The sequence below is a fragment of the Silene latifolia genome, chromosome 8 (assembly GCF_048544455.1).
Source record: "Silene latifolia isolate original U9 population chromosome 8, ASM4854445v1, whole genome shotgun sequence".
NCBI classification, from domain to species: domain Eukaryota; kingdom Viridiplantae; phylum Streptophyta; class Magnoliopsida; order Caryophyllales; family Caryophyllaceae; genus Silene; species Silene latifolia.
The window spans coordinates 202442-216574 of NC_133533.1; the positions used below are offsets into that span (position 1 = coordinate 202442).

At 40.4% G+C, this 14133-nt stretch overlaps 2 protein-coding genes and 1 long non-coding RNA gene across 3 annotated transcripts; 1 reads left to right on the top strand and 2 right to left on the bottom strand.

Annotated features, from left to right (window-relative positions):
• Positions 1-3564: 3564 nt before the first annotated feature.
• LOC141595899 (CASP-like protein 2B1) lies at positions 3565-5680 on the bottom strand. The gene is made up of 4 exons (XM_074415854.1): positions 5283-5680; positions 4686-4931; positions 4454-4586; positions 3565-4029 (listed from the first exon to the last, which is right to left on the bottom strand). Exons 2-4 carry the CDS (start codon positions 4907-4909, stop codon positions 3778-3780), a joined length of 609 nt encoding a protein of 202 aa, XP_074271955.1. The 5' UTR covers positions 4910-4931; positions 5283-5680; the 3' UTR covers positions 3565-3777.
• Positions 5681-7668: 1988 nt separating this feature from the next.
• On the top strand, positions 7669-10497 carry LOC141595901 (accelerated cell death 11-like). The gene is made up of 5 exons (XM_074415856.1): positions 7669-8047; positions 8465-8666; positions 8761-8933; positions 9590-9735; positions 10112-10497. The coding sequence occupies exons 2-5, from the start codon at positions 8472-8474 to the stop codon at positions 10216-10218; spliced, it is 621 nt and encodes a 206-aa protein (XP_074271957.1). The 5' UTR covers positions 7669-8047; positions 8465-8471; the 3' UTR covers positions 10219-10497.
• Positions 10498-10521: 24 nt separating this feature from the next.
• On the bottom strand, positions 10522-11449 carry LOC141595902 (uncharacterized). Its single transcript, XR_012522332.1, has 3 exons — positions 11177-11449; positions 10744-10995; positions 10522-10643 (listed from the first exon to the last, which is right to left on the bottom strand). It is a non-coding gene; the product is annotated as an uncharacterized LOC141595902 (long non-coding RNA).
• Between the last annotated feature and the right edge of the window lie 2684 nt (positions 11450-14133).

Consider the following 14133-nt stretch of genomic DNA (forward strand, 5'->3'; position numbering starts at 1 on the left):
TCGTCTTTCTCGGTGAGGAGTTCCTCATTCTTTGTGATAGGGCGAGCGGTGGGGAGTACGTTCGGCTTGTGAATAATCACCTCCCGGCTCACACCCGCATCTCGGCCGCCGAGTAGGCGAAGACGTCTTTGTTTTCCCTTAGCGAGTCCAGGAGTTTGGCTCGAATTTTGGCTCCGGGTTGGTACCGATGGTTACGGTGCGGCTGGTCAATCTCAACCTCTTCGGTTTCTGCTCCTTCGACCATGCTAATGGCTCGGTCGTGCTCGGGCACAGGGAGTGTCTTTGTATCGGAAGGATTTTAATTTTGAAGCGCCGGCTCTCACCCTCTCTAGATACCTCGTCGTCTTATAGTCCCGAGCCTTGTATTCTCCTTTGATCTGGTTGGTCAATGAGAGCGAGTCTGTTTTTACCACGACGTGTTCTGCCCCGGCGGTTCTGGCTAGCCTGACTCCGGTTATCATTGCCTCGTACTTGCGTTCGTTGTCTGAGGTCGAGGAGGTGAGCTCCAAGGCGTGCTCAAACACATCTCCGTTCGGGCTAGTGATAACGACGCTGGCTTTCGAGCTATCCGTCGTGGAAGGGCCGTCGGTGTGTATCTCCCATACGCCGGGATCCTTCTCGTTCTTCGAGGTGAGTTTATGAGCTTCCCCCCGGTCCGAGACGTATATTAATGTCAAGGCCCGGATGGATATTACGGCTTGGATTTCACTCAAAGTGACCCGGCCTATGAGGACGTCGTGGGCAGATGTGCCGCCGATGACTATAAAATCGGTCATAACGTTCTGGTCGCAGTTCCTCGCCGAACCTTACCGGCAGCCGACCGACCCCAGGGGTACCAGGCCGACCCCCGAAAAAGCTGTACAAATGGGTTGGTGCGGGGTTCAAATCTTCGACTCTCGGGCCGAGGCCGAGAAAGCATTCTCTGTACATAATGTTCGTGTAGGCGCCCGTGTCGATTAGGCACCTCTTTACCAAATGGTTGGCTAGGTTCAGGTGGACTGTGAGTGGGTCGCTGTGAGGAGCAATGACTCCCTCGTAGTCCGCCTGTCCGATAGTCATATCGGGGATTTTGGGAGCGGGGGTGGCTGTGTTGGGCACAAAGTTGACGGCCCGACATGGCTCATCCGATTCTTGCCGTTTGTGTCCATGAGCGGACCCATCGTTCCCGTTGCCTCGATGACAACATGGATTACTCCTATCCGTTCAAAGACGGATTTCTTTGTTGTTTGACCCGCCGGCATTCGGTTTCGGCCTTTGGCGACATACTTGCCGAGGCTCCCCTTCCGATCGGCTCTTCAATGGCATCCTTCGGATGTCGGCGATCGTTGGTTAAGTGTCCTGGTGTGGCCGTGGTACTCACGATATTGGCTCGTGTCACCGTCACTCCTCGGCCTAGGGGGCCTTTCCCACTTCCGGCCTTCGCTCTTGCTCAGAGCGAATACCTCGGCGGCCGACACGACTAGGGGGTGTGATTGCCGCACCGTTTTTGTAGTACGCTCCCGAACTCCCCGGCGCCCGTCGAGTCCCGTCTCTGGCGATTTGTCGACCGTGACCTATTATTGTCACGGCGTCTTTCATCGTGGTTGCCCTCCCGCGCTCTTCTTTTCGAGTGCTCGGCCTCGTTGGGGCCTAACCACGTCTTGTGATAGTCTTCTACTTTGATGGCCTGGTCGGCCATTTTCCTAGCGGCATCCAAGCCCAGGCCTCCGCACTTGATGAGCTCATTTTTCAAATCTCCCCTTGGGAGGCCCTTCATCGCCGCGAAGGCCGCCGATTCGGGATTAATCTCTCGAATCTGTTGGACCTTTCCGTCGAACCTCTTCATGTAGCTTCGTAGAGACTCGCCCCCCTCCTGTTTGATAGTTAGGAGGTCCGATGTCTCCACGGCCCTTCTCTTGTTGCAAGAGTACTGGGCTAAAAAGGCGTCCCTTAGGTCGGCGTAGTAGTACACCGAGCCGTCGGGAAGCCCCTTGTACCAACTTTGAGCCATCCCATGCAACGTTGTTGGGAAAACTCGGCACCACACTTCATCGGGCTGCTCCAGTGCTCCCATACCGACATGTGAGACTCGAAAGCCTCAGCGTGGTCGGCTGGATCGCCTTCCCCTTTGTATGATATGGGCGGCAACTTGAGCTTAGTTGGCACCTGGACTTCTAGGACGTAGGCGCTGAGGGGCTGTCTGATCACATGCCGGATGGCACGTGGCGATCGGCTCCTCGCATTCCTAACCCGGCTCCTCTCCTCGTAGCGGGAGGGGCTCCTTCGACTTGGACTTCTTCTCCAACTCTGCTGAGTCGGACTCCTCTGGCTCCTTTGGGGTATGCCTCGTTCGTGTTGCGGGGACGCTGTCCTCCCATGAGTACGGGAAGGACTTAGGTCTACCACGCCCACTTTGGGCTCCCCCGGCGATTTTGCTGGGTCAGCTTCTCCTAGCGCTCCGTTCAAATTTCTCGGAGTCACATTTCGGGCCCTGGTCTTCTGGACAGTTTCCGCCGCTCTTGTCGGCGTGACAGTGTGAGCAGACGTATTACTAATTAGGTCCAGGACCATTTTCAGTTTTGCTATGTCAACCACGTGCCCCATGATGGTGACCTGGTTGGCTGGCAGCGGCGTGTCTGGTATTATTGGCATCCCGAACTCCGGTTGGATTACCCCGCCGGTGGAGGGCTGCACGACTCCAGAATGGTTGAAGGTATCATCTTGGTGGAACGCGGTTTCGTCGGTCACGACTGCGTCTTGTTGTTTCGACATCTTCTCAGCTTTTTGGGTGGGTTTTTGTTGTTTTTTTTTTTTTTTTTTTGTTTGGGAATGAATGTGACTAGCTTCTAGTGTCTCTTCCCACAGACGGCGCCAATTGTTCCGGGTGTAATTCCAGAGCAAGTATAGTTACCACCCGTGGCTTGTTGAATGATGTCTTGAGTTGGATTCTCCCTTGGTCTTAATCGTTCCTCTCGGCCTCTCCTGCAACAATGAACGAACTGAGGGCTTGGCTTTGTGCCAAGCGTACCCACTCCGACGCCCAAGTCAGTAAACTTAGATGTATAAGTTGTATGCTAATTGGCTAGGAATATATTGTAGAGAGATAAGGAAGATTATACCAGATGAATAGTGTATTTAGGTCAAGTTGTGCGTTTCTGGATTGGATCCCTTCCTCAATGAAGGTTGAGGAGTATTTATAGACTTCACCTTTTGTCACGTAGTGGCCAAGTGGCCAAGTGGCTAGCAGGTGGAAAGACTGATCTACCCCTCGGCCGAGGGACCTATGGCGGCCGGCGGGCCTGTTGACTCACCGCCGAGAGGTCTTGGATATGAGTACGCGGATATGTGTCCCTACCGGGCGGTTGTCACGTCACGGGACCCAGGTTGACAGGCCGATGGGCGGCATCGGCTAGGTTGTCTAAGTCGTTGACTTGCTGTGGACATCTTTGACCTTGCTCAGTATGTTTGACTTGGTCAGCGGTGCAGAATATGCCCCATCAGTGTGGTTTTACTTTTACAAGTCGAATTTTGAGTTTGTAGAAAACACTCCTCCCTTAGAGAGACATTCAAAGCAAATGGAGTATCTTTGTTTGGTTCTCATCTTTGTCAACATTTCATTTTTGTAACCCAAGTGGGATAGACAGAGCAATACAAATGGCACCTTTTTATACTGGCCAAATTACAGAAATGCGGGTAGCAATAGCATACATTAATGACATGATTCCTGGTGATCTAAAGATCCCAATACGACGTGAGTTGGCTAATACTGCAGGTGTAGATAATCTTAGTTTGAGTAGTCTACCATCTAGCATTGTTCTTCCCTTTACGCCCTCCGTACAAGCGAAATAGGCTATAAGCCGATATAGAAGACAGAATGACAGTGGAGAGAGTGAGGAGCATTGCAGCTGCAATTCCTTCTCCAATTTGGTTGCAGAATTTTTGAAACAAGTCACAAGTTTTCATCCACTGCAATTCGGTTTGCCCAAACTTTGCAAGCACGGATGATTGCGCTGCTGCTGCTACAGCTGCCACACTCAAATATGCCACTACCTGCAATAACTCAAAACTACTCCAGTCAGTAACATACTTGCATCTTAAATTCTTAATGACCCACTGCTATGTTTTTTAGGTGTTGCTTCAGCAAATGAACAGGACGAATACTTGATCGGGCTGTGGACCATGTCTTTAGCTCTTACAACAAAAAAACAGTAGCAGCACTCTCAACATTTGATTAGTTGAGAGACAAGAAGAAGAAAGCAGAAAGGTACACAAAACCCAACTATTCTTGAAAATTATTACTGATGCAAAGAATTCCCATTTCAATTTTTCTAGTCATTCATATCAATAAGAAACCTATAACCAAATACACACAAATTAAAGGCCCACTTGTATGATTCTGCTAACAAATTTTGTCATGAGGATCCTAGTGTAGAAGAACATAAGCAGAAAAAGAGCAAGTATCAAGTATGTAAACCTGATCGCCGGAGAAGATGAGCCATGCTATAGGTTTGCTAAAGAGAATGGTCCCTGTGGCGATTCCTGTAAGACATCTGAGTATATGTAGCAAGGAATAGGCAGCAACGATCCCATTGACTACGACCAAGAACCTGTTACAGAAAATGCAATTAACAAAAGCAGCAAAGACGACGTGTACGTGTGAATTGTGATGGTGATAGATATGAGTTGTGAGGGTTAAGGTTGTTTACACGAGAGACTTCATGTCAGTGTATTTAGCCTTCTTTTTGATGGAGAAGATGAGTTGGACCTGAGTGTTAGACACAATAAGGGAAGTTGCAAGGACACCCAAACCCAATATCAAAATCCTTAACACCAACTCTGCTATTTTAAGCCTGCTTTCAGAAACTCTTGAATTGCTACTACTACTACAGCTGCCATGGTAGACTGCTACATTCCCTGGACTACTCATCATCACATTCACACTTGTACTACACCTACACAATAATAATCAAATCAACAATATATGACAAATAATCAAATCAACAATATATGACAAACTCAAAATATTTGATTGATATGATGGATATAATCAAGCAAAACTAGAAAATTAATGCAAACTTTGGAGGCAATTGCAGATCCATGCAGAATAATATATATAATATATATATATTGGGAGTTGGGAGGGAGTTAAGCATTCAAATAACAAAATAGTGTGGACCCAATAATGAGAATCACAAACTGATAACATGAAGATGACAAATTGATGGTTTTGACAACAACAAGACGTACATACATACAGTACATAGGATGATGACATTGAAAAAATGAAGTAGAGAAGAGCGTACAAGTAAAGTTGAGGAACTGAAAGCAGCAGCAGCCAGCAACCAGCAACCAGCAACAGAAAGAAGAGGTGAGGTGACAAGTGAAAAGTACAAGGCAGGCTAGTTTTTATAAAGACAAGTGAAATAATATTTTTCAAACAGTTGTAGTTAATAGTTTACAATTGCTTTATAAATAACTATTGACAAATACATTTTAAATAAAAGGAGTAAAGTATGGATGGAGATGTAGAGTAGAATAAAAAAAAAAAAAAAAAAAAAAAAGAGAAACAAGGGAGGAAATGAATGATTAAAGTGTGCATTGCATTGCAATCAAAGAGTTGGAGATTTGATATGGGGAAGTACAAGTGTCATTTACTACTCTTATAAGTACACAATTAATTACATAAACAGTTCCTCGTCCCAAGAAGGAAAGAAAGAAAATGGTGTGATCATATCATTTATTATTAATCAACTTCATTTAAAGTCGGTCTTCTAGAGTAGTACTTATGTGAGTTGTGGTACGAGTCTCTATTTATTATGGAAGCCCATTACTTGTTACTCACTTATTAATTTGTCCTGCCAACCATTCTCAATTTCATACTCCCTCCATTCAACTCCACACTACCCTTATGCGTTTTGCACAGGTATTAAGGAATGGATTAAAAAAACGTTTAAAAGTACATAGGAAAAAGAATGGTGGGGTTAAAAATGTTAAAAAAATATAAATGTGGGGTTTTATGGTGGAATAAAGTGGGCCAACAATGACATTTGATGTAAATAAGTTGTTGGAATTAGGATAAAATTGTCTTTTTCATTTGCGTTTTAGGAAAGGTGTAGTGTGAAGTTGAATGGATGTAAATAATATATGTGTAGTGTAGAGTTGAATGAAGGGAGTACAATGTATTCATATATATGCGTACCTCTTGTAATATTAATTAAGGGGAAGGGAGGTACCGTAAGTAGAGCTAGCTGATCGAGTATGCCCAAATAGATAGATATGGAGTTCCATAATTGTGATTTGTGAAGTAGGATTGAGGTCAGTGTTACGTGTGTGTTTATAATAATAATAATAAAGTACGAAAGGTTGGTGAACAATGACTGATCACATTATTATTAGTTACTCCGTATTAGATTACTACTCTAACTAAGTGAGTAGTGAGTGGAATTTAGCACATGTGTCGGTCTTTGAGGGTCACGTCTTGGATTCATTCATTCATTCATCAGGATCGCACCGCTTTTATCTTCATTCACATTCATCATTCATTCTCAACCACCAAACACACTTAATAAACCCACAGTCCCACACCTTCACTTGCTTTCGTTGCTCTCATACGCTTAACATACCATCGCCTCACCCTCCTCCTTTTTTTACTCTCTTTGCATTACGTGCTTCAATTTCGGTTCATATTTATTATTAGAGAATATATGGAGATATTATTAGAGGATATTAGTTAGGAATATTTCTAAATAATATCCTAATTAATATCCTCTAATAATATCTATTTCTAAATAATATCCTAACTAATATCCTCTAATAATATCTATTTCTAAATAATATCCTAACTAATACTTCGTATCCTCTAATAATATCTTCATATATTCTCTAATAGTATTTATGTTTCACTATTTACCACTTACAACTTGATCCCGATTAATTGTAATTGGGTCGACTTAGAGCAATAACAATAGAAGAACTATACATAAAGTTCTTATCTTGTCATTTCACATTTCATTAATTCCAATGTTTAAGAACTTTTATTCACAATAGATAACATTTTTATAAAGTTTTTAAATGGAAAATAGTAAATATGTAATTGGTATTCACAATTTTCAAAGTCATGTTTATTGGTCTCCAAATTCCCATGTATAAACAACCAAGTTCTTATTTTAGAACTTAATTCTTAAAATTAAGAACAACCTTGTAGTTGCAATAGAATAACTTTTTATTTTGGGTTTTTATTGATAACTCCGAGAATAAGAACCACTATTGTTATTGCTCTTATTAATGTGCATAAGTTAGAACAACTCTTTAAGTTTGTAATCTTGCACTTTACATATACTTAACTCTCCACAATTTAGGGTGTGTTTGTCTAACTTTTCAAATGTTTTTGGGCTTAAAAATATTTTTTGGCCAAACACATTATATATCTAAAAGTTAATAATAAATTCTCAAAAACTAAAAATGCTTTCTTTTTACCCATAGAAATAGAAGCATCAATTTGCTGCTTTAACTTCTTGAAAACTACTTTTATAAAATTAAACTGAAAAAATAGAAACTCATTTTTTTGAAACTAGGCCAAACATACTCTATAGTTGACTTGATAAAAAAATCAATCATTTTAGGTCCGTTTAACTTAGGTGAATACAAGTCTAATATATTTGGGTATGTGTCTAACCGTCCCGGCCTCTTTTAGGTGAATTATTAATAGATTATTTAGAGTACGAGCCATATCAACCATTACTAAGAATATTTTGTTTATACATTTGATTAAAGATATTTTACAACTTGTGAGAGAATGATAGTTAACTCAGTTTAAAAATAAATTAGTACTTGTAAAGTCGGTCGTAAATGGTAATAGATCCTAGACAAAGAGGATTCGATTGAATGTTTGTTTCCAAAGAAAAAAAAGGAAAAAGGAAAGCAGTGAAGATTGAGAAATTGAGATTGGTTGAAGCTTCCATTAGGGACATGAGGACATCAACTCAGTAAATCACCAGACCACATTCTGTTGTTGATTGATACGAGTATTAATAAGATCGCTTCCATTTCAATATTCCTTTAATTTTGGGTACGCTTTCTTAATCTCTTCTTCTTTTCAATTCTCCCTTGTTACTTTTTCTCACTTCTTCTGAGTAATCATCGTCTGCGCTATCTTCATCCTTGAATCATCATCATCATCATCTATCTATCTATGTTTTGAGTCGATTATTACGTTATTTTCTTGTGCTATTTGGATATTTGATGGCATTTTGAATTGATAAAGTTGGATTTTATTTTTGTGTTAAATCAATCAAGACATAGAAACTAATATAAAGGCATCAACTCGCATCCTGTTAATTAAGCAAAATCATTTTTTGATTCAAATGAGGTTGCATTAGTGAAACTAAATTTACATGCTTACTTAATGGCTTATTTACATGTATGAAATGTGTTGTTTTTAGTTTAGAGTGAGTATCTTGTCCTTATTTTCAACGTTATTAACCAGTGTCACCATGGCCGAGGATGGTGGGAATAAGCCATTGCGGGAGATAGCTAAAGCATTCGAGGATCTGGCACTCACTGTTAATTCCCAGGATGACTCTCTTCTTGCGGTTGCTCCCTTTTCCCATGCTTGTACCCTTGTTTCCCCCTTGTTTGGTTGTCTTGGCATTGCCTTTAAGTTTGCTGAGAGGGACTATGTTGCTAAGGTAACCTTGCCTCCTTTTATTTGATAAACCAAGACTCCTTCTTAAAGCCAAACCCCAACACTCCCGACTTCATTTTTGTATGATTTTTAAACAGGTTAAGGACCTTTGTGACGCCTCGAGCTCTATTTCTACGTTACAAGCAGTGTTGGAGCAAGACATCCAAGCTAAAACTGTACAAAAACCTGGTAGCCACACCAGAAACCTTTTGAGAGTTAAGCGTGGTCTTGACATGGTCAAAGTACTCTTTGAGCACATCATTCTTACTGAGTATCTACATCTCTCTTTCTCTTTATCCTCTTTTTATATCTATCTTTGTCTTTGTTTTCTACTCATACAACTTTAATTGACACAATGCCACACTTGCAGTATGTCAATATCTTTTAAAATGATGTATATAAAACAGTCTCTTCTAAAACATACATGGCCGAGGCTAACTGACCATAGACGTTTGGAGCATTTTTGTTGTCGTTCAAGTATATTAGATACCTTCAACGTTTGAGGTATTGTCATTGCTGTTCATGTCAATACCTTCAACGTTCGTTTGTTTTTAAAAATAGTTGATTGCTAATAAATATCCTTAACCCGTGTTTTCCAACTTCTACCTTATGCATACTTAGTGGTAACTGGTAACATACTATCCAACTGCTAACATTCTATTTTCTATCCTTCGGGGGATTCATTTGGTACTATCAGGGTGGTAACCTGCAAGACTGCAACCTTAAATTAATCTTGTTTAGTTGTTTACTTGGAAATGACGTTTAGGCTAATTTGCATGCAAATAACTCACCAAGTGACATGGGTTAGCTGCTATTATTAGAAGTGATGTTGGGATGGAAAAGCGTTACATCTCACCATGCATTTCGGACAATACCTACCCCCCATTTTGTATCTATTTGTTGCTGAAAACACTCTGGTGTTTGCAGGGGGGACTCTTTGAAAGATGCAGCTTCTAATGCTTATTCTCAAGTATTTGCTCCATATCATGGTTGGGCAATCAGAAAAGCTGTTGCTGCTGGGATGTATGCTCTACCTACTAAAGCACAGTTGCTAAGGAAGCTTAATGAGGATGGTATGTCATCCTTTTTTTTATTACCATCTAAAATTTAATTTGAGAGTAGTTTTGTCATTTTTACAAGTACGTTCAGAATGATTTTAAGCAGTGGATAGCCATTTGTTGTGGCTTGGACACAGTTGAGTCGGTTGCTTTCCAACGAAATACTACAAAACCATTTGTTGTGTATCTATCACTCATTGCGTGTAATGTTGTAAATTGTAATTGTAATGCGTATTGAGAATTAGTTGGTCCGTCAGAGATTAGGATAAGATTTGCAGATTGGAAGAGAAACTTGTAGAAATAATGAAAATTATTGAGTAAATAGATTCCAAGGACATGTCCTGCCTGTGTAGGTGATGTCCTTATGTTGTGATATATTTGTCTTGTGCAGAGAACACAGCCAAGGTTTATATGCAAAGCTACGTAACTTCAGTGGATGCTGTAGTTCGGAATGTTGACAAGTTGTACCTATCAAAAGACTTGGGGATCGATTGGTAAGAAAAATTGGACTCCTAGACTTTGAATGTCGACAATTAACTTTGCTAATTAATTCAAAATGTAATACTCAGTATTTTAGTATGGAAAACCATACATTGAGTCAGAAAGTATGTGAACTACTTTGCACTTTTGATATCTACTTCATGTTACTTGATTATGTACATATAACTTCAATAAATGTTGTGTGAAACTAATCAAATCCTTTTCCGTTGATTATAGAATTAATGTATTGAAATCCATCACAGTCGAGTAAGCTGCGTTGGTGTAGGAGAGACAAAATAGAATGTATTTCTTCTGCATATATGATTGAAAATCTTAATTGTCTAATACAAATTGCAAGTAACTACAAATCGGCCATATTTGGGAATGAGAGAACCACAAGTGAATACACGGCTAAACGCAGGGAATTTTGCAATTTGAACGACCTGTGACAAGGAGCAAAAGACAAGGATCAAGAAAAGGAATGTATATATATATGGAGTACAGTAATAAACAAGGATTTGAAAGAGGAAGCAGATGACTTACTAGGATCAGTGTGAACCAAAGTGGCCGCACCAGACAGGCTGCAGTTAGTTCCACCATTCTTAACTTGCTGCCAGTACTGGTTGAAGGCTACAGAAGCCACGGCCCTCAAATTGTTGGGTTCGTAACAAGGCTGGTCCGGTTTGATCCTATTGCATGCACTCCCATACAGACATACCCAGTCCAATTCTTTTTGGATCACATAGTCCGGTGCTTCATTTGATGCCACACACCAGTCCGAGCAACAAACACAACCTTTAACATCCATCACATAAATTTTCATTCAGGTCACATTTTGCAAAAATAATGTAAATCTCGTGCAATCATACATATCTAGAATCTACCAGGTACGCGGAGCTTCTACTAAAATTATACAAAAAAAAAAAACAGAGAAATAGAAAACAAAATAAGGAGGCAATTTAAAGAAATGAAATACCAGAAAAATGAGCCAAGAAAATGAAAAAAAGGCAGGTAAGAGCAGGAAGAGATGAGGAAGCGGTAGAATTAGAAGGCATGTTTGAAATGAATGAAGAAATGAAGTGTAAATAATTCAAAAGAAATGAGCGTTTTAAACTTGTAAATGATGTCGAAACAACTTAATAGACAACAAGGGTAGGTTAACTGATATATAGTGTACGTGATTGAATTAATTGTGCGCTTAACATCGGCACATGATTTGTGTTTGTGTTGAGTGAATTACTCCTTGCTCTTTTATTTTTTTGGTCTAAACCATCCGGTAATCCGAACCACATTGGGCCGACTAATCCGGATTTCGGGGCGTGTCCAAGGATTACGGTATTTAAACCCCTCCCAATCGCAGTTGTGGGGGATCGATCCGTTGCCTCCCTACCAAGTCGCAATTTTGTACGCTACCATCGCGCCAACCAACGATTGGTACTCCTTGCTCTTTTATGACTCTTTTTTTTTTCCCTCTATTTGTTACCATCTTCTTCTGTTTTTGAATTTATCAACGATTTTAGGGGGCGTTTGGTTCGAAGGAAAGGAATGGATTGGATTGGAATCTCATACCATTGTGGTATGGATTCTAAACCCCATACTTGGTTTATATTGTTTGGTTGAATTTTGGGATGGAATGAAATGTTAAATATTATGGAATGGAGTTAGAATATTGGGTTAAAGGTTGGGTATGAGATTAGAGGGGGTTGGAATGGATTTAGAATCCATCCGGATTCTAACTCCATTCCAAAATGGCTCAACCAAACACTAGAATGGATTAAATCCATTCCATTCCATTCTAACTCCCCCAACCAAACACCCCCTTATTTCCAATCTGAGTAATTATTAATTGTTAGAAATTTAAAATTTATGGAAAATTTACTCTTATCCTTTTTGTAGCTATTCCACTTATCCATTTTTTTTATTTGTATCTTTGATTTTGTTCAACTAGCTGAATTGGTAAAGCTACTAGTGTAATATACCCCCTCCGTACCAGACCAAAGGTAACACTTACTATAAACGGACGTACCACACCAAAGGTAACATTCCTTATTTGGCCCATAACATTACCAAGTTATCCTTATACCCATTTGATATTTACACAAAATGTCATTACATACCCCACCTATCAATCCACAATTAAACCCACAATTACATACCCCACCTATTTTTTCCCTTTTTACCCTTACTTTTTCCACATTTTCTTAAATACTCCATTTTTCCCTACGTTACCTTTGGTGTGGTACGGAGGGAGTAGTATATTATGTTGCAGATTTCTTCTACAATTAAGCAATTGTTTAATATTTTACTTAATTCACCAACCATCAACTACTTATATTGAGCTCAAAGCAATATCTATTTATATTATTAAAAATAGTTTTTTTTTTCAATTGATTATAGAAAATACAAGCTTTAGGAAATACTCCCTCCAATCCAGACAGATGGTAACACTTACCTAAAATGGATGAACCACACCAATGATAACATACCATATTTGGCATGAAAAATAACTAAATTACCCTTATATCCACTACCTATTTATAATTTTACCATCCACTCACCCACTCACCAACTACATATTTAATCCACCTAAACTCATGTGGCCCCAATCAATATTTCCTACTTTATCCCTCAGTTTTCCACCTTTTCTTAAATAACCGCTTTTTGCTTATTTTACATCTGTCTGGATCGGAGGGAGTAGATAGGACAAAAGATAATATAAATTTCCTGTACAAAAGTAGATAAAAGTATTTAACCAAATTAAAATAAAATTGAAAAATGTATTAATACTCGTTATCTGAGGCTAGAATCGAATGGGTTAACTCCTGAAGTGTCCTCGTACACGTGATAAAAAAAAACCGGGAGAAAAAGAAACAGGGTCCGGTACGATCTCCGGAACGGCTCAAATTGAAGTATATATAATGCACGGTTTTTCGGGATTCCAGGTTACTGGAACAAAATTCTCCGGAAATCACGCAAAAAGTCCCTCGGGTCAGATAAAGCGGCAACACAAAATTTGGGTAGCAAAGAAAGATATTTGGTGGTGCCGGTATGCCATAAACCAGCATTCGTCGAACCTCGGATAATCGTGAAAAATGTATTAATACTCGTTATACGAGGCTGAAATCGAATAGGTTAACTCCTGAAATGACCTCGGACGCGTGATTGAAAAACAGGGAGAAAAAGAAACAAGGCCCGGTACGATCTCCCGGACGGCGCAAATTGAAGTGTATATAATACACGGTTTTTCGGGATTCCAGGGTCCAAGAATAAAATTCTACGAAAATCACGCACAAAGTTCCTCGGGTCAGATAAAGCGGCCACGCAAAATTTGAGTAGCAACGGAAGACATTTGGGGATGCCGGTACATAAACCAGTATTCGTCGAACCTCGGATAATCGTGAAAAATGTATTAATACTCGTTATCCGAGGCTGAAATCGAATAGGTTAACTCCATAAATGACCTCGGACGCGTGACTGAAAAACAGGGAAAAAAAGAAACAGGGTCCGGTACGATCTCCCGAACGGCTCAAATTGAAGTGAATAAATACACGGTTTTTTGGGATTCCAGGGTCCCGGAACAAAATTCTCCGGAAATCACGCAGAAAGTCCCTCGGGTCAGATAAAGCGGACACGCAAAATTTGAGTAGCAACGGAAGACATGGGGGGTGCCGGTATGCCATTAACCAGCATTCGTCGAACCTCGGATAATCTTGAAAAATGTATTAATACTCGTTATTTGAGACTGAAATCGAATAGGTTAACTTCAGAAATGACCTCGGACGCGTGATTGAAAAATACGAAGAAAAAGAAACAGGGTCCGGTACAATCTCCCGAACGGTTCAAATTGAAGTGTATAATACGCGGTTTTTCAGGATTCAAGGGTCTCGGAACAAAATTCTCCGGAAATCACGCAGAAAGTTCCTCGGGTCAGAT